This window comes from Eptesicus fuscus, chromosome 6, assembly GCF_027574615.1.
Source record: "Eptesicus fuscus isolate TK198812 chromosome 6, DD_ASM_mEF_20220401, whole genome shotgun sequence".
In the NCBI taxonomy this organism is placed as follows: Eukaryota; Metazoa; Chordata; class Mammalia; order Chiroptera; family Vespertilionidae; genus Eptesicus; species Eptesicus fuscus.
Genome location: NC_072478.1, coordinates 23075638 through 23100517, shown reverse-complemented (window position 1 = coordinate 23100517; position 24880 = coordinate 23075638). Strand labels below are relative to the sequence as shown.

Below are 24880 nucleotides of genomic sequence, written 5' to 3'. Positions count from 1 at the left end.
ACCATGTGTGCACTGGAAATTCCAGACTCAGTTTCCAGATAGAGGGACTCCCTTGTCCTGAACAAGAGGGGCAACCAGGCCAGATTGGGACGAGAGGGTCTGAGGTCCTTTCTGGATGAGGGGTTGGTATGGGCTGCAAAGCCACTTAGGGAACTGTAATCCCATTTAAAAATGACCTCATCATCTTACATAATAATAGAGAAACATGTAAATTGACCATACCTCCGGGATGCCCAAAGACAAATCAAAGTGAGTATGCAAATTAGAAGGCCAAAGATGGCGGCCATCCAGCTGCTCTAGGCACGGAGTGGCCAGGCGGGGCAAGACGCCTGCTATAAGAGGGAGGGTGGGGGGGAGGGGGTGCAAAGGAATCTGCAGGAGCGGAGTGCCACAGCGAAGACAAGACTGCAGACTGACGAAGATGGCAGACTCTGGCTGGAGCAAAGGCCTGGATCTCGGGTGCTGGAAGTCAAGGGAAGGAAGGCCTATTGCACGAATCTCTTCATGCAATGGGCCTCTAGTATGTAATAATGAGTCTAGCTCTATTGTGATCTTTGCTTAGAGTGTTGAGGCTTTCACCCATTACTTGACTTGGTTACTGTAAAGCAAGATATTCCGAGTTCGTTATGCCAAAGGGGTGACATTGGATAAGGAGTTACTGCTATACATAAGATGAGACAGCTAGATATTGGCTAATGCCAAAAAATGTGTAAATGAGTTTGATTAGTGTCTGACACTAATGGAGTGACTTATTTCAACAAATTCTAGAGTCATTTGTTTTCTCATTTAAAGTAAATCAATTTTTAAGTAGTGTAGGAATAATTAAGAAAGCAAGTCTGATGTTCTCTAATGCTAACATGACTGTCTGGTGTTTAACAGATCTACTGCTTGTGTCCCGTCTTTAATCAGGGATGGCCTGTTCAATCTAAGGACAAAATGCAGCATCTCTGCAGGGGACCCCTCCAGGTGCGGTGGAGGCACATTGTCTATAAAGCATATGAATCTCATGTGCTCCCAAGAGAATCCCAAAGTGGCCAGTATGTCTAGAAAAGTTACCTTTTTCAAAACAGACTGCATTAATGTTAAGGAAACATACTTCCTCTTATAGGTGGGATGTACCAGGGGCACCATTTTCAGCTCTATGCTGTAAGTACTAGTATCTCTTCAATGAGAACTATAGCTAGAAAGCCCAAGCGTCCCGCATTCATAACCTAAGGCAAAAGGAGAAGCAGACTGCAGAGCAAGATCAACTCAAGGCCTAGGAGAGCCTCCATTACAAAATGATTTTGTCAGTTGCCAGCAATGACTGCTCTAACTGTATACAGCATGGGCTGAGGAAAATAGTCTCTTGAATGAGAATGCCCTGGGGAATTGATGTCACCATGGATTTGGAGACTCTTGGATGCCTCTATAGTAAAGAGGTGTGGGGAGAAAGACACTAATGGAGTGACTTATTTCAACAAATTCTAAAGTCATTTGTTTTCTTAAAGTAAATCAATTTTTAAGTATTGTGGAAATAACTAAGAAAGGTCTGATAACTGTGACAGCTGTGACTAAGGGGAATCAGCTCATCATATATGTTCTGCCACTGACTCTGACATCCTTTTAGCTCACAACACCCTGGTGTTGCCAAGGAGAAATCCACACAAAAACAATAATTCACATGAAACTATCATATAATTAACACAAAATGCATTCCAATGGTTTATTAATGTGGGACATGAAAAAAGACTCCTATACTCCCTATACCCCAAAAGGAGCTTTCTCATTATGAAATGTAGCATATATATAATGGACTAAGGATATCCAGGAACCATCACAAAACCAGTAGGAAAATCCCAACAAAAACCAAACTTTCATTTTTCAATATTCCCTTAACACACAACAAATAACATTATGAAAAAATTAAACCCAACTGCATATTAAAAATACACTTCAAAAAAAAAATACACTTCAGCCCTAGTCAATTTGGCTCAGTGGATAGCGTGTTGGCCTGTGGACTGAAGGGTCCTGGGTTTGATTCTGGACAAGGGCACATGGCCGGGTTGTGGGCTCAATCCCCAGTGTAGGGTGTGAGGCAGCCGATCAATGATTCTCATCATTGATGTCCCCATCTCTCTCCCTCTCTTAAATTAATAAAGAAAATATACTTAAAGAATACACTTCATCTATGTATCCAACAGGTTTCAAAATGGAAATATTAACTGATTTAAAGGGGGAGAAAAACACTACTTATAAACTCATATATTACTAGAGGCCTGGTGCATGAAAATTCATGCACTGGAGGGGGAGTCCCTCAGCCCAGCCTGCCCTCTCTCAGTCCAGGAGCCCTCAGGGGCTAGATGCAACCTGGTGATCAGGGGAAGGCGATGCCCCCATCACACCCCTGCTGCTGCCACTGCTGGCAACGCAAGCCTCAGCCGGCCCTCGTCACCTGAGCCTCAGGTGGCCCTGGGTGGCTGGGAAGCCACCATAGGAGGCTTGCCTATGCCTTGGGCATTGGCTGGGCAGCCGACATCTGAGGCTTGCCTGTGCCTCAGGACGCTGGGAGGCTGAGGGGACTGGGGGACTCCGGAGGCAGGTGCCCGGAGTAGTCCAACCTGCCTGGGGGTGGACCTGGCTGTGCTGCGCACCTGCCATCCTGGCGGGGCTGAGGAGGCTGGGTGCTGCCATCTTGTGGCTGTGGCCTCCGCCATTTTTGAGGGTGTGGCAGTAATTAGCATATTCTCGCATTGGTTTTGGGCGCCCCCATCTTTGTGAGGGTGTGATGGTCAATTAGCATATACCCTCTTTATTAGATAGGATTGTTGAATGATATGCCACAGAGTTATCTGAATATTCAGCTCGGAAAATAATTAGTAGAAATCCAATGCACTTTAAGGAGGCTTGATAAACACAATATACTTATATCTATATATATAAAAGCCTAAGCAACTGTCTGACCTTTAGACCAGCAGTTATGATGAGTACTGACCAACAGGGGGCAGATGTTCAACACAGGAGCTGCTGAGTTGCAGTGACTTGGCAGCTGCAGTTTTCAGATGACACACCTGGAATCAGAGAGAAGGGAGTCTGATTCCGGAGTGTGTCACCCGAGAACTGCCCTCTCACTATCTGGGACCCCTCAGGGGATGTTGGAGAGCTGGTTTTGGCCTAATCCCCACAGGCCAGGCCAAGGGACCCCACCGGTGCACAAATCTGTGCACTAGGCCTCTAGTTTATAATAACTGTTTCATGTTGAAGTTTTCTAGAACATTACACATGAATTAATTTCCATCGAGCTTTTTCATGTTACTCATATTTATATCTATCCCCACCCTACATGTAAGGATGTGGATCAAATGAAGTCTTTCCTATGCTATTTACATTCAACAGGAATTTTACTGTGAGTCTTTTTATGTCTTCGGAAGGAACTGGGATAACCGAAGGATTTCCCACATTCTTCACATTCATACGGTTTCTCTCCAGTGTGACTTCTTTCATGTACTTGGAAACCTAGCTGAGAAATAAAAGCTTTACCGCAATGCTTACATTGATAGGGTTTCTCTCCAGTATGACTTCTTTCGTGTATTTTTAAATAACTGTGATCTCTGAAGGTTTTACCACATTGTTTACACTCACAGGGTTTCTCTCCAGTGTGAGTCATTTCATGCCTGCGTAATGTACTGGGAAAATAAAATGCTAGCCCGCATTCCTTACATTGATAAGGTCTATTTCCAACATGTACTTGCATCATGTGTGCTCTAACACCTGATGGGTAAATGAAAGCCTTCCCACATTCCTTACACTGATAAGGTCTATTCCCAGCATGCATTTTCATGTGTGTCCGAAATCCTGACAGATGCATGAAGGCTTTCCCACATTGCTTACATTTATAGGATTTCTCTCCCGTGTGCAGTTTCTCGTGTCTCTTTAAGCATTTGTGATTACTGAGGACTTTCCCGCATTCCTTGCATTCATAGGATTTCTCTGCAGTATGAGTTGACTTGTGTAATTGTAAGGCATAGTAATAAACAAAAGCTTTACCACATTCACATTTATAGGGTTTCTCTCCATTGTGATTTCTTTCATGTAATTGGAAACCTCGATAACAGCTAAAACTTTTACCACATTCCTTACACTCATAGGGTTTCTCCCCCTTGTGATTCCTTACATGTATTTCAAAACCTTGGTGAGAACTGAAAGCTTTACCACATTTCTTACATTCATAGGGCTTCTCTCCTTTGTGGTATCTTTCATGTACTTGGAAACCTCGATGAGAATTGAAAACTTTACCACACTGCTTACATTTATAGAGTTTCTCTCCTGTGTGAATCTTTTCATGTGCTTGAAGAGTATGATGATATCTAAAGACTTTTCCACATTGTTTACATACATAGGGGTGCTTTCCTTTGTGGTAGCTTTGATGTATTTGGAAACCTCGTTGAGAATTGAAAGCTTTATCACACTGCTTACATTCATAGGCTTTATCTCCTGTGTGAGTCCTTTCATGTGTCTGAAAAGCCTGATGATATCTAAAGACCATTCCACATTGTTTACATTTATAAGGTCCATATCCGGTGTGCATGGCCATGTGTCTTCGAAAGCTTGTGAGCCACATGAAGGGTTTTCCACATTCCTCACATTCATATTGTTTTTCTCCTGTGTGAACCCTTTCATGTATTTGAAAGGATGTGAAGAAACGGAAGGCTTTCCCACATTCCTTACAAGTATAAGTTTTCTCTTCAGTATGCTTCCTTTGATGTATTTGAAATAAACTTGAAGAAATATAAGCTTTCCCACACACCTTACATTTATATGGCCTCTCTCTATATTTCAGATACTCATATGGTTTGTGTCCAGTGTGACCTCGGATATGCATATTAAGGGAAAAATAATGCATGAAGACTTTTCCACATATACTGCATTTAGGTGGCTTCACTCCAGTAGTTTTCTTGTTCTGACTGAGATTTGGGGTAAGGTTGAAATTTTCTCCATGTTGACTGCTCTCTTTACTTTCAGAGTGTCTTTCTACCATTTGACTTCTGTAAAAAATGAGAAGCACATTACTAATGATTTTTTAAAATGGTATTTTTCAAACTATTTATTAGGATTTATATGAAATGTGTAAATTTCCCGCCTTGTCTAAATTCTCTGAAGTTGGATATAGTGAATGTTCTGGGACTTATTAATACAGTTTCCAAGTAAACTATTTTGCAAACACTGAATATTTATGTCACATATAAAGGAAGTATTTCTGGTTAAAAAAAGTAAGAATAACTAAATTTGAAGTATGAATTGTTTATTTTGTTCCCTTCTTTTAAAAATTCATAACACCAGGATTCTCACACGAGACACTACTTTCTATTGTGAGTGTGACTCACCTTAGTTTTCTCCCCTGGCTTTTGTACAGATCTTCAATGTAATGATCCTCCCAGTTTTGGCCTAAAATGTAAACCCAGAAAAATGATTCTAAAATATTAATGTTATAAAAAATTGTTAGATTCTAATTTCATTATTAGCTGTGACTATGCCTAGTTTCTTAACCAATGTTCTCCTTTCTACAATCTGCACCTTGGGAAAAAGATGGTGAAAAAGTATTTTTTCTCTAGTGACAACTGATGAATGTCCTCATCCTTACCTATTGAGTCCAGGTTCCTGAAGGTTTCCTTCATCACATCTCTATACAGTTTCTTCTGTGGAGTATCCAGTAAAGCCCACTCCTCCAGTGTGAAGTTCACAGCCACATCTTCAATGGCCACAGGATCCTAAAACATCCCAAGTATGTTTACAGTAGGATGCATGAGACTGATTGCACATGACATTTATATTCCATTTATAGGAAGCTTATGTATGATTTTATCATTTCCAAACACTTATGCCATGATTTGATCATCAGAAACTTACTCTCTGTTCATACCCACTTTCTTATAAAATTTTATTAAATTTATTGGGATGACATTGGTTAACATGAATATACTTTCTTATAAATTTAACAGCATGGATGAACACATGGAAATTATTTACACATTTTTACTGTGATTGCATTACATCTTATTTCTCTCTAATGGCAGGGTTCAGAGCATGTTGACAGAAATTCTATACAAATAAAACAAAATGATCATTTTAAGACCATCAATACCTTGGGAGAAAAACTCTTCATCTCCTTTATTATTACAGTCACTTAGAGCCCTCCAAGAGGCAGATGATCAGATCTGCATACAATCTTAATGGGGGGGGGGGGGGGGGGCGGGGAACAGGAATCCTTTTCTCATCACCAAACATGAGAAGTCTAAGAGACCAGTGGAAATCTAACTTTTAATAAGGTACAGCTGGCCATTATCATCCCTCAAGTATCCTGGGCCTTTAGAAGTAGTCAGGCACAGCTACAAAATCGAAATATTTTTGTGAAAAAGTACTGCTTTTGCCTCTGCCTTTCTCTCTCCATCCAATTTGATGGGCTATAAAGTTAATTGGAAGTCAGAGTTCAGACACTAGGTAAAGGACCTAACTCAGACCACAAATTCTCTATACTCATGTGCCTCAGGGCTGCATGGAGACAATTTTTGGCAGACATGGGTACATACAGTAACAAATATGCCAGAATAGCTCTTTACGGCAGAAACAGAACACTGTCCTGAACCTTCTTGACCCTGAGGAACAGACTGAGAGTTGCCAATGCCAAATGCAACTGCATTCAGTGAAATACACAAAGGTTTGATTGCAAATTTGCCCATGAGCATAACATACATCGAAGGATTCAGCAGTGCTTTCCTTCAAAAGAACATATAATCTCCATTTAAAAATATATATATATGTTTTTATTGATTAGAGAAAGAGAGAGAACGAGAGAGAGAGAGAGAGAGAGAGAGAGAGAGAGAGAGAGAGATGTGAGAGGAACATTGATCAGCTGCCTCCTGCACACCCCCTACTGGGGATCCAGCCCGCAACCCAGTCATGAGCCATGACCGGGAATTGAACTGTGACCTCCTGGCTCATGGGTTGACACTAAACCACTGAGCAACACTTGCTGGGTCATATAATCTCCATTTTTAAATTGCAGAAGAAAGTGTTTCCTGACCAGCCACCCTAGAGGGTACACTCCCAAGTTCTCTAATTCCCAAGCTCCCACGTGGAGTAAGGCGACATGATGTCTCGAACCCTGAGCACATCTCAAATCCCACAGATGATGACACCACATATTGCAAAGAATGTACAAAGGGTTTATTACTCCCATAATTGAGGCCTGTGGAAAAAGCAAGGCAGGCTTCTCTATCAGTCATGAGATGGCGTAAGAAAGCAAAAAGAGATGCCTGGACCGTTTGTAAAATTAAGGTTAGTGGATGGGTTAGAGTTATAGTTCACACATGAGAGCAGGTCCTTAGAGGACCAAATCTCCTGTCACCTTTAGAGAAAGGAGCACCAAGGAACTCTTATCACTTAGTGTAGATGTGAGTCAAAGGGAAATGAGGAGGGATGAGACTGGAAAGCTATCATCTGTCAATCATCAACTGGAGTCAGAGAATTCCAGTTTCTGTTGGACATTTAAGGAACTTAGAAGCCATCATTACTGACCTTGTAGAAAAAGCAAAACAAAACAAAACAAAACAAAAAACTTGTAATGAACAAGTTTTCTTAGATCTATCAGAGGATTGAGGTCAAAATCAAACCACTCTCTTCAACAGGGGTCCTCAAACTTTTTAAACAGGGGGCCAGTTCACTGTCCCTCAGACTGTTGGAGGGCCGGACTATAGTTTTAAAAAAAACTATGAAAAAATTCCTATGCACACTGCACATATCTTATTTTGAAGTAAAAAAACAAAACAGCAAAAACACCCGCATGTGGCCCACGGGCCGTAGTTTGAGGACGCCTGCTCTTCAACATTGCAAAAGAGAATATAAAACAGCGTTTTAAAATATACCCCCAAATATTCTTTGGTCAAGGCCTGTAATGCAAAGACAAAAAGGAACAAACATCATAAAACACAATATCCATGAACTGTTGGAGCAATTACAGAAGATTGGAATGCACATAATAGGGATACCTGAAGGAAAAGACAAACAGAAAAAATAGTTAAATAGTAATCACTAAGATTTTCCTACTAAAATTAATCATAGTCAGCAAATTGTACAATTAAGAAGCTCAGTGAACTGCCCTGGCTGGGTAGCTCAGTTGTTAGTGTCGTCCTGATACACCAAGGTTGCAGGTTCAATCTCCAGTGAGGGGACATATAAGAATCAACCAATGAATGCATAAATAAGTAAAATAATAAATCGATGTTTCTCTCTCACTCTCAAATCAAGAAATAATAAAAAGATTAAAAAGCCTAGTGAATGCTTTGCATGAAAAATACCAGAAATGCAAACCAAGAATATCATGTCCAAACTAGAGAAAAATCAAAGATGAAAATACATTGAAAAAAGCTAGAGGGGGAAACATCCTTTAGGTATAAAGAGAAAAAAAAAAGATTAGAATTAAATCAGACCTCTTCTCAGAAATCAGGCAAACAAGAAGAAAGTGGAGTAAAATGTTTCAAGTGTGAACGGAAAAACACACCAAAAGTTGGTCCATTGAAAAAAATTTATAGGAGAAACCAAGATGACGGCATAGGTAAACACCTAAACTGCTGCCTCGCACAACAATTTCAAAACTACAGCTAAAAGACAAAACGGACATCATCCAGAATCACAGGAAGGCTGGCTGAGTGGAAATTCTACCATGAGAAGGAAAGCGAAAAGCACACTGAGACTCACAGGAGCTGTGGAAGGCAAAGGTATGGAGGCGCGCGCGGAGAGCACTGGCAACTGAGTACGCGGCTGGCTTTCTCAATCGGGAAGGAGACAAAAGCTCCCAACTGCTCTGAACTCCAGTTCCAGGCGAGACTCTGGGGACCCAGACACATACAGGGAGAAACTGGACTGTCTGGCAGCGGGCGAAACTCTAGGGTGGCTTTCTCTCAGAGGTGCTTGCAGCTATTACTGCGGGACACTGAGACCCAGGGGCCTCTTAGGGCAGGGCTGATGGGAAGCCATAGCTGTTTGCTCTGCCCTGAGATCCTGCCCCACGAAGCCATTGCTGATTGCTCCACTCTGAAACTCCGCCCCATCCAAGCTGAGCACAGAGGCTTTTGTATATGAATGGCCTTGTTCTTTTGAATTCTTAACTTACCTAACAAACTGCAGCTGAGTCAGTGAGACCCAGAACATCCAAAAGAAGGCCCAAGGCCCCACAGCAGCTTGCACTGCTTCACAGCTGGGCCTCATCTGGGCACCTCCAAAACCCAAACAAAGAAAAGGAATCTGCAGATCTCTCCATAGCTCCTGCTGGGTGGCCTCAGGCAGAGGCTAAATTAGCACCTCCTTGGAGATTCAAGAGCCAGTGTACCCAGGGTTCAGAGTGGGACCATCCAGATTACAACTCCTCAGATCCATAAGGGACACAACTCAGGAGGCAGACTCAGTGAGCACCAAAGCCCCACTGAAGCAAGTCTTGTCTCATAAGGGTGTCTTCAGCACAGAAGTTCTCCCATTGTAGACACAGCTGATCCTCACAGCCAATTGGCCTGGAGGTCAATTCCTCCCAGTGATACCAACAATCAAGGCTTAACTACAACAAGACTGTGCATACAGCCCACAAAGGGATGCACCAAGAGTGTCCACCTCAGGTAACTGGGGAGGCTGAGCCACTGGGCCCTATAGGACACCTAGCACACAAAGCCACTCTATCAACTCAGGGATGCAGCCAAAATGCGGAAACAAAGAAACAGGTCACAAATGAAAGAAATGGAGGAAAGCAAATGACTGGATATAGAGTTCAAAATCACGGTTATAAGGTTTTTCAAGACTTTTCTGGAAAAGGCCGATAAATTTAGCGAGACCCTCAAGTATATGAAAAAGGACCAACTAGAAATTAAGCATACATTGACTGAAATAAAAAAATAATATACAGAGATCCAACAGCAGACTAGAGGATCACAAGAATCAAATCAAAGATTTGAAATACAAAGAAGCAAAAAACACCCAACTGGAAGCTAGTGTAAGGAGCCTCTGGGACAACTTCAAGCGTACCAACATCAGAATTATGGGGGTGCCAGAGGAGAGAGATCAAGATACTGAAAACCTATTTGAATAAATAATGTCAGAAAGCTCCCTCCACCTGGTGAAAGAAATAGACTTACAAGTCCAGGAAGCACACAGAACCCCAAACAAAAGGAATTCAAAGAGGACCACACCAAGACACATCACAATTAAAATGCCTAGGGCAAAGACAAAGAGAGAATATTAAAAGCAGCAAGAGAAAAACAGTTAATTACCTACAAGGGAGCACCCATACGATTGTCTGCTGATTTCTCAACAGAAACTATGCAGGCCTGATGGGATTGGCAAGAAATATTCAAAGTGATGAATAGCAAGAACCTACAACCAATATTACTCTACCCAGCAAAACTATCATTCAGAATTGAAGGTCAGATAAAGAGCTTCACAGACAAGAAAAAGCTAAAGGAGTTCATCACCACCAAAGCAGTATTATATGAAATGCTGAAAGGTATTCTTTAAGAAGAGGAGGAAGAAGAAAAAGGTAAAGATAAAAATTATGAACAAATACATATGTATCAATAAGTGAATCTAAAAGTCAAAGTGAATAAAAATCTGAGGAACAGAATAAACTGGTGAATATAATAGAATCAGGGGCATAGAAAGGGAGTGGACTGACAATTTTCGGGGGGAAAGGGTGTGGGGGTGTGAGAAGAGACTGAACAAAATTGTACACCTATGGATGAGGACAGTGAGGGTGGGGGGAGGTAAGGGCAGAGAGTGGGGTGGGAACCAGTTGGAAGGGAGCTATGGGGGGGAGTGGAACAATTATAATAATCTGAACAATAAAGATTTATTAAAAAAATTTATAAACATATAGTCAAGATAATTGAAAAGAGGGAAGATAGAAATTACTATTCGAAGTGAAAGGAAGGGCAAATGAACAAGAAAAAGTATTTTATGACAATAATCTAGTTATAGAGGGAATTCTCTCTTGAGAAAACATCATAATACCTATTGTTAACACTAGAGGTCCAGTACGGGGCTCAACCCAGCCTGTACCCTCTCCAATCTGGGATCCCGCGAGGACAGTCAGATATCCCTTTCACAATCCAGGACTGCTGGCTCCCAACCACTCACCTGCCTGCCTGCCTGAATGCCCTTAACCGCTTCTGCCTGCCAGCTTGATCACCCCCTAACCACTCCCCTGCCAGCCTAATAGCCTAACTGCTTCCCTGCAGGCTCAATCGCCCCCAACTGCCCTCCCCTGCACACCTGGTCCCCCCCAACTGCCATCTCCTGCTTCCGAGAAACACCATCTGAGGGATATAAAGTTACAGTATGGTGATAAACTTGTCTGTGTATTCTAAAACAGTATGGCCCATATCCTGATGGCGATGCAACATTTGTACCCATGGGAGCAAAAGCAAAAGAACTATTTATGGAACAAATATTTTCCATGAAATTTTTACTGTCAGGATCTTTGTTTGTCATTAATCTTTTTAAATATGCTGGGTATTCTGGAAAATGTATATCATTTGGACAGACTTTACCTTGGCTACGACATTGAGTAAATTTCCCATCGGAGAAATTTAGTGATATGCAAAATTGACATCTAACAGTCATTCCACAACTATGTTCGAGAATTGCATCCGCATGTACTCCATTTTTGCTGAGAAGGCAGTTCCTACCAGTATTCGTAGTCCTTGTTGATGACTGTTCTTTAGAAATATTCTGTTGTCACCACCGCCTTCTTTCAATTTCAAAGGCACGTTGGTCTTTAGACATTTTCTGTCGATGACGCCGGCTTTATTTGGCTTCAGAACTACGTTTTGTCAATAGTAGCTTCTCAGATACATTCTGTTGCAGGCGCCATCTTCTTTCAACATCACACATTGGTCTTCAGACATTTTCTGTCCATAACTCCGGCTTCTTTCGGCTGCAGAGCTACGTTGTATCAATAGTTGCTCTTTAGACATAGTCCCACCTCCCTGCTGTCACATCTGAAATGCAGGTGAATGAGAGTCCTGGCTGTCAGGCTGCTGAGAGCTGTCTGACCAACGACTGATTCTGGCTGATTCTGTGGGGGCGGGACATCCTCCTCCCTGCTGTCAGAGTCTCCGCGATGGCGATGAGGAAGCAAACATTATGCCCAGCCGCTCTGGGCCTGGGCTGCTTAGAGACCCTCCACAGGTGGGCCAGAACGCTTGCCTTGGCCCTCTGCAGCCAGGCCAGAATGCTTGCCTCATTGCTGGGGTGACGACGCAAGCATTCCCCCCCTCTCCTGCCATTCTGCACCCAGCCTGCCCAGAAGCCCTCTGTGGCTGGGCTGGAATGTTTGCCTCATCGCTGGGGCGACGAGGCAAGCGTTCCACTCCAGCTGCTCTGTCCCCACTGCCCAAAGGCCCTCTTCGGCCAGGGTGGAATGCTTGCCTCATTGCCGTGGCGACAAAGCAAGCATTCCGCCAGGCCGCTCACGTGGCCCACTCTCAGCGGCCGCCCCCACTGGGACTGGGGAACTCCAGAGGTGCTAAGAGGACTGGGCGCTGCAATCTTGTGGCTATGGGCCCAGCATTTTGTGATGGAGTGATGGTCAATTTGCATATTCCCTATTTATTATATGGGATGTATCCATATTACATCCCATATAATAAATTATTATGAATAAAGGGCCTATAAACATGTCAATGTTTGTAGGCCCTTTATCCATATAATAAATAGGGAATATGCAAATTGACCATCAATAATAAATAGGGAATATGCAAATTGACCATCACTGCAACACACAAGATGGCCACCACCATGTGGACACAAGATGGCCGGCAGGGGAGGGCAGTTGTGGGCGATCAGGCCAGCAGGGGAGGGCAGTTGGGAGGGACCAGGCCTGCAGGGGATGTCAGTTCAGGGGAACCAGGCCAGTAGGGGAGAGCAGTTGGGGGTGACCAGGATGGCAGGGGAGGGCAGTTAGGAGTGACCAGGCCTGCAGGGGAGGGCAGTTAGGGGTGACCAGGCTGGCAGGGGAGGGCCAGCAGGGGAGCAGTTAGGCATCGATCAGGCTGGCAGGCAGAAGCGGTTGGTGGCAATCAGGCAGGCAGGCAGGTGAGCGGTTGGGAGCCAGCAGTCCTGGATTGTGAGAGGGATCCCAGATTGGAGAGGGTGCAGGCTGGGCTGAGGGACACCCCCCCTCCGGCCCCATGCACAAATTTTGTGCACCGGGCCTCTAGTTTAATATAATGAAAAACTAGATGCTTTTCTAGTAAGATGAGAAGAGAAAGGTTTCCTCTCACCGTCCCACTCAACATTGTACTGGAAACCCTAGCCATGTAATAAGAAAAGAATATACCTGGCCAGAGTGGCTCAGTGATTGAGCATTGACCTATGAACCAGGAGGTCATGGTTCAATTTCTGGTCTGGGCACATGCCTGTGTTGCGGGCTTGATCCCTAGTAGGGGGAATGCAGGAGGCAGCCAATCGAAGATTCTTTCTAATCACTGATGTTTCTATCTCTCGCTCCTTCTCCTTTCCTTTCTAGAATCAATAAAAATATTTTTTTAAAGAAAGGAATATACAAGGTACACAGATTGGGGAGCAAGAATAAAAAATGTCTTTCTTCCGCCCTGGCCAGTGTGGCTCAGTGGATAGAGCGTCGGCCTGTGGACTGAAGGGTCCCAGGTTCGATTCCGGTCAAGGGCATGTACCTTGGTTGCGGGCACATCCCCAGTAGGGGGTGTGCAGGAGGCAGCTGATCGATGTTTCTAACTCTCTTTCTCTCTCCCTTCCTCTCTGTAAAAAAATCAATAAAATATATATTAAAAAAAAATGTCTTTCTTCCATTTGACATGAGTGTCCATGTAAAACGTCTGGGGGAAAAACACAGTAACAGAGATAATGCCTGGAATAACCAGGCTGAAGAATATACAAGTCAACTGGTTCCCTATAGACACATAGTAAACTGATCTTTGACAAATGAGTAAAGATTATAAGTAAAAAAGTCTTTTAATTAAACCATATTTGATATCCACATACAATACACACATACATGAAAAATGAATGTACATACAGAACTTAAACTTTGCACAACAATTAACTCAAAATAGATAATACATCTAAATGTAAAATGCAAAAGTAAAAACAATTCCTAGAATTTAACATATAAGAAAATCTAGGTGACCTTGTGTTTGTGATACATTTTTAGATAAGACACCAAAAAAAAAAAAGTTTCTCTTTATTAAAATAAAAAACTCCTGCTCTAGTGGGTGGGTCAGTTGGTTTGGAGCATATTACCGAACACCAAAAGGTTCCGGGTTTGATTCCGTCAGAGCACATACCTAGGTTGTGGGGGACAGGAACTTTCTGTCAAAACTAAATATGGAGCTCTCCCTCCTTCCCTCTCTTCCCCACAGGCATGCATCTCCTAAACTCTAAGGGACCCCATGAGATTTACAATTAGGGGAACAACAGGCAGCAGCAGCTCGTCCTGGGCTAACCCCCTGAACCTGTCTCCAAGGTCTCCTTTCTCTGACGTCTTAAGGAGCCAAATCAGCCCTGCCTAGGCTCTCTCCTATTGATTCTTCTATGCCAAGCCCTTCCCTGTTCCACTGTCCCCAGCTTTAATTACTACATATAGTAAAATCCAGCAATCACATACCTTGGTATTGACCTAATTGGTGAAACCTTGTTTACACAAAAACCTACATGTCAATGTTTGTAGGCCCTTTATTCATAATTAGCAAGAATTAGAGTTGTGAGATGTCCTTCAAAACACAAACATCCAGTGGTAAATCCATGCAATGAAATACTGTTCAGTGATAAGAAATGAGGTATTAAGCCATGAAAACACAGGAAGTACTAAGATAATTAGTACTGTATGTGGATATCTATTATTGCTAAGAGAAGGAAAGCAATCTGACAAGGCTATGCACTATATGATTCTAAATATAGGGCATCTGGGAAAGATAAAACTATGAGGCAATATAAAGATCTCTGGTTGCCAAGGACTTGAGGTCAGAGGGAGGGATGAAACAACAGGTAGGGCTTAAGAAATTTTTTGGGAAGTGAAAGGATATGATACAGAAATACAGGATACATGTCATTAAACATCTGCCAAGCAGCATAGAGGGGACACGGGGGTGGGGAGGAGTGCATGGGGCTGCCTGCCCCCCCCCCAGCACCCTCGGGAATAAAAGCAAAAACAAAAACAAACAAACAAACAAACAACCATCTGCCAAAACCCACATATCGATAAAACAAATCAATGCCATTATAAACAGTGCACTTTATCGATACTGGTTGAGCAATTGTTACAAATGTACCAGTCACACAAGATGTAAAAAAAATTGCCTGGCCAGTTTGGCTCAATGATTAGAGCGTTGGCCGCAGACCAAAGGGTCTTGGATTTGATTCCCAGGCAAAGGGGGCATGCATCTCAGTTGCAGGTTCGATCCCTGGCCCCAGTCTGTACCAACCAGTCAATATGTCTCTCTCACATTGATGTTTCTCTCCCCTCCCCACCCCCATCACTCTCTAAAAATCAATGGAAAAAATATCCTCAGGTAAAGATTAAAAAAAAAAAAAGTATGCAAACTGTGTGGATACTCAAGTTGCTCTAAAAACAAAACAAATCCACAAAAACCTGTGGTAGAAAAAAAAATGAAGACAGACTCATTACAATTCACCCTGATACTATGACTGAAATAGGGCATTTTTCATTCAACTCATTTGAACTTATTTCAATAAGCCAGTATGATACGATATGAATCTAGACCAGTAAGGGAAGTGAAAATTCCATTGACAGCCCTGTCAAAGAGTGGGGCATTGTATATTCTGGAACTCCAATGTGAAGGAGGAGTGTCCTTTTGAGTCCTTGTATTGTGGACCTAGTACAGAGATAACTGTTACCCTGATTTATACTAGTAATTTGGGCATCTGAGTCAAAAGATGGTTGCAGTTCTTTTATCACAAAGGGGCCACTCTAAAAGACAATCATCGAATTATCTATGAATACATGTAGATGGGGCCAATTTCTGGCCACTTGTAAGATGACTGCCTGACACTTGGTGACATTGGGATTGGTCCTTTATTAGGAATGTCCCAATTAATGGGTGAAGAGCAGCAACTCTCCACTGAGCACTATCTTGTAGAAATGTGCAACTTTGTGCTTAAAGTCTGTGCACTCCCCAGGGCTGTACACTCAGTCAACCCCAAGGAATTCTTGAGGGAACTGTTGGGGGGAATGGTGACCTCATCCAACACCATAGCAACTTTCAATGGACTGAACAGAGAAGGGATTAACTTCCTACAGGTAGCTTAAGCCAGAGGGTCAAGGTTTGGCTTCATCTTGTCACATGAAGGAGTTGGTAAGTGTGTTGACCTGATGGGGTGCTGCTTCCAGGGGCAAAAGCATAGTGGGCAGCTGGGCAGATAATCACATGCTTAGTACTCACAAGAGCCTCTATTTTCAAGAGAGCTCAGTAGGTAATCATAGCTACAGCTCTAATGGTAGTGTGTAGAGCTTCTTGCATTAAGCTTATGAATCTTGGAGGGAAAGTGGGGGAGGGTGGGTGGATGGGAGGTAACCAACCAAGGATGTTGTATGCATATATGCATGGCCCATGGATACAGACAATGATGAGGGCCTGGGGTGGGGATGGGGGAGAAGACTGGCTGAAAGGAGTCAATGGGGGGAAAAAAGGGGACATACGTAATACTTTCAATCAATAAAAAATAAAAATAAAAAAATTATTAAAGCCTGGCAGTGTGGCTCAGTGGTTGAGCATCGACCTATGAACCAGGAGGTCACAGTTTGATTCTCGGTCAAGGCACATGCCCAGATTGCGGGCTCCATCTCCATTGTGGGGCATGCAGGAAGCAGCCAATCAATGATTCTCATCATTGATGTTTCTATCTCTCTCTCCCTCTCCCTTCTTCTCTCAAATCAATAAAAATGTATTTTTTTTTTTATTGATTTTTTACAGAGAGGAAGAGAGAGGGATAGAGAGCCAGAAACATCGATGAGAGAGAAACATCGATCAGCTGCCTCTTGCACACCCCCTACTGGGGATGTGCCCGCAACCAAGGTACATGCCTTGACCGGAATCGAACCCGGGACCCTTCAGTCCGCAGGCTGACGCTCTATCCACCGAGCCAAACCGGTTTCGGCTAAAAATGTATTTTAAAAAATATTTTTTAAAGCCTATGAAGAACTTAAGACCATTATGTATAATTCAGAGAAATTAAGAAAATTTAAAGCCATAACGGGTAACTAAGAGAAATTAAGAAAAGTCATTATGCCCTAGCCGGTTTGGCTCCGTGGATAGAGCGTTGGCCTGTGGACTAAAGGTTTCCCAGTTCAATTCCGGCCAAGGGCACAAGCCTGGGTTGTGGGCTCAATCCCCCACAGTGGGGGATGTGCAGGAGGCAGTCAATCAGTGATTCTCTCTCACCATTGATGTTTTTATCTCTCTAGTTCTCTCCCTTCCTCTCTGAAATCAATAAAAATATGTTTTTTAAAAAGCCAAGAGCTTTTAAAAAAATGTAAAGAAAAAAAAACAACACTCATTACATTTACCATTGCATCAAAAAGAAAAAACCAAGTTTGAGATATCTCACTATCTGATATCAAATTATACTATAAGCTATAGTAATAAAAACAACATGGTACTGGCAAAAACAACAACAACCACATAGATCAATGGAACAGAATAGAGAGTCCAGAAACAAAAACAGCATCATGGTAACATAAGAAGACCTCCAGGTCTCTACCCTTGAAATTATAACTTGGACAGCTATAACTCAACAAAGGAGTCCCTGCTCAACACACAAACACATCTGAAAGACCCATGTGTTCCGACATTTGAAGATGGGCATATGGGAGCAAGCAGGGAACCACAAACAGGAGAGCCACAGACAAAGTCCAGGGCTTGCTGAGGCCCCAGAGGATGGATGCCAGCACAGTGAAGGCTAAGTCCAGGATCAGGGGCAGAGAAGTGGTGCAAAGGGTGGCAGTGGTGGACCAGCCCCCATCACCAGTCAAACAAAGCCACAGACATGGGAATTTACCCACCCTCACATTTCTGAGTCCCCGCCACCATCAGCCCCTCTCCTGCCACCAGCATTATAACCCTCACTTGGCGATCTCAAAGGGGCAGAAATATTCTAGTCTAAGTTCTCCTGAAATTAATTGTGATTGAACCCACTGGAAAGAACAGAGCCAAAGACACACAAATCCACTTTGCCCTGCCCACCACTGCCCCACCCATCATGGTAGAGAGAGTCCTGACACATAACACAGTACAGTGTAGCTGGCAGTTTCTGGTTGCAGGAAATTGGTGCTGGGAACACATAAGCCAAGACCCCATCATCTGCCACATTCCATCAGAGGGTGGTGTTCTGAGACTGAGGCAATTGGACTCTAAAGAGGACACCCATCTGGTCAGGCAATACAGAGTATTTCTCCCTGCTAAGGCAACACTACTTCACATAGCCCAGAGTTACAAGTAGTGCAGGTAAGAGAAAATGAAAACTTGCACTACAGCACCACCTACTGGCTATGCTAAGTGAAATAAGCCAGCCAGAGAAAGACAAATGCCATATGATTCCACTTATATGTTGAAACTAATCAACAAAATAAACAAAACAGACTCATATACAGAGAACAACAGACAGATGTCAGAAGGGCAGGGTGGGGAATTGGGGGGCTGGGTGCAAAAGGTGAATGGATTAAACAAACAAACAAATAAACAAACAAAAGAACTGAGGCACAGTTAACAGTATAGTGATTACCAAAGAGAAAGGAGAGTGTGGGGCAGAGGCAGGGGCAGGTAGATGGTAGGTAGAAGGTAAAGTGGGATAAATGGTGATGGAAGGAGACCTGATTTTGAGTGGTAAATACAATACACAGGCGATATATTATAGAACTGCACACTTGAAATATATAATTTTATTAACCAATGTTACTTCAATAAATTATTAACCAATGTTACTTTCAAAAATTTAAAAAACCTCTACTTACCAACTTGCTAAAAATTTAAAATAAACAAATAAAATAGAGGATCCAAGATGGCAGTAAAGGTAAACACCTAAACTGCTGCCTCGCACAACAATTTCAAAACTACAACTAAAAGACAAAATGTGTATCACCCAGAACCTCAGGAAAGCTGGCTGAGTGGAAGTTCTACAACTAGAAGGAAAGAGAAAAGAGCACTGAGACGTGCATAAGTGCTGAAAAGCTGAGGTACGGAGGCGCGCGATCCGGGCTGGTGGTGGGCATTGCTTTTTTCAACCTGAAGGGAGACAAGCTCCCAATTACTCTGAAATCCAGTTTCTGGAGAGACACGGGGACCTAAATTCCTACAGGAGAAGCTGGACTGTCTGCCATCGGGTCAGAAAGTGAGGGTGGCTTGCTTGCAGAGCTGCGCACAGGAATAATTGTTTACTGCGCTGGGGCACGGGATGCGGGGATGCGGTCTGAGATGCAGAGACAGCTGACTGGCAGCTATTGCTGTTTGCCACACCCTAGCCTAGTGACTCCCTGAGACCCCGCCCTGCACAATCTACAAACCCACCCAAGCTCTGTGCAGTGGCTTTTGCATATAAATGGCCTGCCCTATCGCAGCTTAACCTAGCAAACTTGCAGCCCTGGTCAGACTGCTCCAAAACCTCCAAACCCCAAGCAAAGAGGAGAAAACTGTAGTTCTCGCTGTAGCTCCTGCTGGGTGGACTCAGACAGTAGCTGACCTGCACCCCATTGGAGATCCAGAAGCCAGTGTACCTAGTGGTCAGTGTGAGACATCAGATTTCAACTCCTCACATCCATAAGTGACACATTCAAGAGGCAGACTCAGTGAGCACCAAAGGCCCACTGAAACAAGTCCTGCACCATAAGCGTGTCTCCAGCGCAGCAGTTCTTCCATTATAGACACAGCAGGTCCTCACAGCCAATTGGCCTGGAGGTCAATTCCTCCCAGTGTACCAACAGCAATCAAGGCTTAACTACACCAAGACTTTGCACTCAGCCCACAAAGAGGTGTACCAAGAGCGCCCACCTCAGGTGATTGGGGAGGCTGAGGTACTGGCCCCTATAGGTCACCTACCACACAAAGCCACTCCATCAACACAGGGAAGCAGTCAAAATGCAGAGACAAAGAAACATGTCACGAACGAAAGAAATGGAGGAAAGCAAACTACTGGACCACATAGAGTTCAAAACCACATTTATAAGGTTACTCAAGAATCTTCTAAAAATTGCTGAGAAACTTGATGAGACCTTCAAGGAGCTTAGTGAGTCCTTCAAGGACCTTAATGAGAATGCCAAAAAAATGGAAAAGGACCAGTCAGAAATTAAGCATACACTGTCTGAAATAAAGAATATTCAGAAACTCAACTGTAGATCAACGTACCCCAAGAATCAAACCAAAGATCTGAAATATGAGGAAACAAAAAACACCCAACCAGAAAAACAAAAAGAAAAAAGAATCCAAAAATATGAAGATAGTGTAAGGAGCCTCTGGGACAACTTTAAGCATACCAACATCCGAATTTTTGGGGTGCCAGAAGAAGAGAGAGAGCAAAATATTGAAAACCTATTAGAAGAAATGACAGAAAACTTTCCCCACCTGGTGAAAGAAATAGACTTACAAGTTCAGGAAGCTCACAGAACCCCAAACAAGAGGAATCCAAAGAGGACCACACCAAGACACATCATAATTAAAATGCCAAGGGCAAAAGACAAAGAGAGAATCTTGAAAGCAGCAAAAGAAAAACAGTTAGTTACCTACAAGGGAGTACCCATACGACTGTCAGCTGATTTCTCAACAGAAACTATGCAGGCCAGAAGGGAGTGGCAAGAAATATTCAAAGTGATGAACAGCAAGAACCTAATAGGCCCCTCCAGTGTGGCTCAGTGGGTGAGTATCAACCCATGAACCATGAGGTCACAATTGAGTCCTGGGCAGGGCAATGCCTGGTTTAAGGGCTTTATCGCCAGTGGGAGACTGTTTCTATCTCTCTCCCTCTCTCCTCCTCTCTCTCTCAAATCAATAAAAACATATTTAAAAAAAACAATAGCTAATGCAATTTGGGAATGAATAGACAGCATGAAAAGGGATAAGTTGTGACAACAAAAACATTTAAAAGGGAAGAGAGAGAACTAAATGTGCATAGGTAAGTGGAGATAAGATACAATCAGAAGAAAAGAAGACTACTGACCTCTGAAACTTTTTTGTCTAAACATAATGTTAATCACAAAACAAAAATCTAGAACTGAGACCCATAACACAAAGAAGAAATGCAGCCTGGCCAGTGTTGCCAGTGGTTAGAGTGTAGGCCCGAGCACCAAAAGGTCTCGGCTCCAATCTATTCATCTCTCTCACATCAACGTTTCTCTCTCTCCCACCCACTCTCTAAAAAAAAAAAAAGGAAAAAATATTCTTAGGTGAGGATTAAAAACAACAACTAAAAGAGAAGACAGGGAGGAAAAAATCATAGAATACCACCAAACTAAAATAAGCATAGAGCTCCCATCCCCCAGGCTTCCATTCACATCAGGCAACTCTCAGCCTGATATTGTTCAATGTTTTGACCCAAATGAACTCCCCAAATCATAAATCCTTTGTCCACCTGATCTTCACAGACTCTCTATGTGCAAAAATTATACCTTGAGTGCACTTATACTGTGGCTGCAAAACTAAAAGAGGATCTAAAAATGTCTAGACTTAAGAAACCACAGCCTCAGAAAGAGCCTCATCCCCACTCCCCCTCCTTGTGCACCTGCACCCCCAGCTTTCCAGGGCTGTAGCTTCTCAGTGTAAACACTCTGTCCACATGGGTGTGAGCAGGTAGGACACTTGCAGAGGAGCTCCCCAGGAAGAACAACTGGGCCTTCAATTAAGTCCTTGTGCAGGCTCAAGGGGGCCTTAGATTGTGTTACTGACTACAGGTCTCTGCTCCCCACTGGAGACGCCTGGTACCACCACTGATATTTAAATTACATAACCCAATGTTTGAACAATACAACAAAATCACTCGAACCCAGTGATAATGTGGAAAGGGGAAAGAAAACTGTAACTCACTTTTATCAGTTAAACCAGAAAAGCCCAAGTATCTGTTCCATTCAGAAAAAAAGCTGTCAGTTGATTATGATTTCCATGGCAACAGATTGTTTTGAAATAATCACACTTGAACACGTCTGCTCTGCAAGTCTAAGCTCTGGAATTTCATTTGAAAACATGCAAAAGCAAAGAAGAGACCTCGGGACTTACGACACAGGCTGACGGGAAGAAAATAGTGAAATCAGAATTCTTTACAAATTAATTGGGAATACTGGAATTTTTTTTTCTGAAAGTCACCACTCTCTTGCCTCTTTAGAACTATTTTACACTGCCTTTCTTGCTCTATTTAGACTAAATACATTCTATCCCCACTGAAAAACGAAAACAAATAAATCAATAAACCTCATCAGGGTGACAAACCCAGGGAAAAGCAGGTCATCCAGAAAAGATTTAAAAAATGAACCTCCAGCTCTAACCGGTTTGGCTCCGTGGACAGAGCTTCGGCCCTCGGACTGCAGGGTCGCCTGCACGATCCCCAGCCCCAGGTGGGGCAGGCAGGTGCGGGAGGCAGCCAATCCATGTCTCTCTCAAGTGCATGTTTCGCTCCGTCTTTACCCCTCCCTTCCGCTCTCTCTAAAAATCACTGGAGAAGATAGCCGCACCAGAGGATTAACAACAACAAAAGAGCCTCCATCCAAAGGATTCCCAGAAGATGCCTGTGCCCAGCCAAGCTCCTGGGGGAGAGGAACGGGAATTTCATACACCGTCTTCCTGGTGGTTATTCTCGGATCTCCTCTCACGTAAAATATTCAGACCCAAAACAACAACAATAACAACAACAACAACAACACATATCTTCATGACTATGTGAAAAACGGATAAAAAAGTAAAATACTGGGACTGTCTCTGATGCACCACCGATGACAAACAGCGGATAATGACGTAGTGAATCACAGAGGGGAAGCGCATTTGGGGAGGGACCTGGACATTTAGGGATTTTACTTTATTTTATTTTATTTTGCCAGCCCCAGGAAGAGCTTGGCTGGGGGACCGGGACGTGGATTTGACACCCTGCTCCCCCAACACTTGGAAAACTCAGGGGAAAAAACAAGTGCCGATGGGGAGAAATGAGAGCCTCAGGGTGCCACACACCACAGCTCCTCCCCCAGCCCAACTCCGGAGTGGGAGTTCGGACGGTCTCCGCACGACCTCCCCGCTGCGCACCGTCTGGGGAGACGCCGGGCAGCGGGCGCAGAGCTGCCAACAGAGGTTCCAGGTCGGGCCCAATGGGTCCCGCGGAGACCTGACAGGACGCCCGGGGGTCCCGGCGGCCGGTCCAGCCCCCACGCTGCGAGCCAGATAAGACGGGTTCGAGCGGCGGGCCGGGGCACTCAGGTAGGCGGACTCGGACCTGATCCCGGGGAGGCCGGCCGGCCAGGCAGGTTCCGGCGGTTCCGACTAGCACCGTATCTCCTCTTCCGTACCCGGCCCGCACACTCACCATTTCCAGGCTCCCTGGGTCTCCCTGAGTCCGGCCTACGACTCTCACGACCGGCACAGACCACAGCGCGACACCGGCGTGGCCGAGCCACCGGGGACGGCGTGAGGCAGCCGAGGAGCGAGCTAGAGCGTTGCCACGGGAGAAACGACCTCCACGCCGGAGCCGGCCGGAGCCCCACCCATCCGTTTCCAGGGAGGCCTCTGATTGGTCGGTTTAGAAGGCCGCGCCCCCGCGTGCCTGAGTGACAACCGCCGGGCGGACCTGGGGTTCTGCAGACCTAGCTTCGGCCTGAGGCCCGGAATCTACGCCCGCCCCTACCCCCACCCCCACCCCCATCCTACCCCCCCCCTAACATTTGCTTTTAAACAGAACTTTTTTTCCTGGCCTGGGGCTGACTCCTTTGTCTTTCCCACAGCTTTGTGGGAAGGCGTGGTCAGAGGTGTGCGCAGAGAATTCGTGATTCAGTTTTTCAAGATGGAGCAAGTCCAGACAGGAGAGTAGGCTAAGCCAGACCGCCCTGGCGCAAGATGGTTTGATATCTTGTAGGGGGTCAAAGATTTGGCGGAAGGCTGGGACTTCACTCGTGGAACGGTGACCCTTGTTTAGAAACACAGACAATCTGACCGTCTGTAACAGAGTCTGGCTCCATGTGGGTCTTTGGTTCTTGCAAGCCTTGAACCTTCCACCTATCCCTCTCTCACCGCCTCTCCTTTGGTCCTTAAGAGAAAGAATCCAGAGCACTTGGCGCTGCTGGGAAATTGGAACCCCGCTGGACACAAGGACTCGTCTTCAATCTAACCACAAGGTGTGAGATGTGTTCATTACATTTTCAGGTGTATGTTTGACACCAGAGGAAATTTATTTTAGGTCAGTTTCTCCATGTGACCCTAGAAAACTTCAACATGTCAACGGATTTAATATCCCGGAGGTTTAATTACTGATATAAGCAAAACTTTTATAAGTTGTCATGTAACTTTGGGATGTGCTTGAAAACTTCTTTCTCAGTTTACAAAGATTACAATAAGATGATTTGACTTACATATACTGCATGGTACCATTTAGCTATCACCCTCAGTCTTCCCATCTTCCTTCTTCAGTCCCCACCCCTGGGCAATCACTAATCTACCTTAGAGTTACTATTGGGGTCTTTCATATGCATGGTATTATATAATATATGGTCTTCCTGACTGACTTCACCCAGGATCATTTTTTTCAGGGCACATTCCTGTTGTGGCATGTATCAATACTTCATTTGTTTTTATGGTTGAAGAATGTTCCATTACGTCCACTGAAAATCAGTATTGACCAGGTGTTTCTG

At 43.9% G+C, this 24880-nt stretch overlaps 1 protein-coding gene across 5 annotated transcripts; it reads right to left on the bottom strand.

Moving 5' to 3' along the window:
• Positions 1–1677: 1677 nt before the first annotated feature.
• Positions 1678–23874, bottom strand: LOC103304732 (zinc finger protein 709-like). 5 transcript variants are annotated; one of them, XM_028138925.2, is made up of 4 exons: positions 23563–23874; positions 5621–5747; positions 5364–5424; positions 1678–5024 (listed from the first exon to the last, which is right to left on the bottom strand). In XM_028138925.2, exons 1-4 carry the CDS (start codon positions 23563–23565, stop codon positions 3359–3361), a joined length of 1857 nt encoding a protein of 618 aa, XP_027994726.2. In that variant the 5' UTR covers positions 23566–23874; the 3' UTR covers positions 1678–3358. The 5 variants fall into 5 exon arrangements, with proteins under 5 accessions (XP_027994726.2, XP_054573382.1, XP_054573381.1 ...); XM_054717407.1 differs by lacking the exon at positions 23563–23874 and adding an exon at positions 22083–22269; XM_054717406.1 differs by lacking the exon at positions 23563–23874 and adding an exon at positions 20786–20875.
• Between the last annotated feature and the right edge of the window lie 1006 nt (positions 23875–24880).

What these genes read in the sequence shown, in the direction of transcription:
- LOC103304732 (XM_028138925.2), bottom strand. An exon ending in CAGGAACCTGGACTCAATAG is followed by an intron (nt 5,425 to 5,620) that starts GTAAGGATGAGG and finishes TTTACATTTTAG; the next exon opens with GCCAAAACTGGGAGGATCAT. An exon ending in AGCCAGGGGAGAAAACTAAG is followed by an intron (nt 5,025 to 5,363) that starts GTGAGTCACACT and finishes CATTTTTTACAG; the next exon opens with AAGTCAAATGGTAGAAAGAC.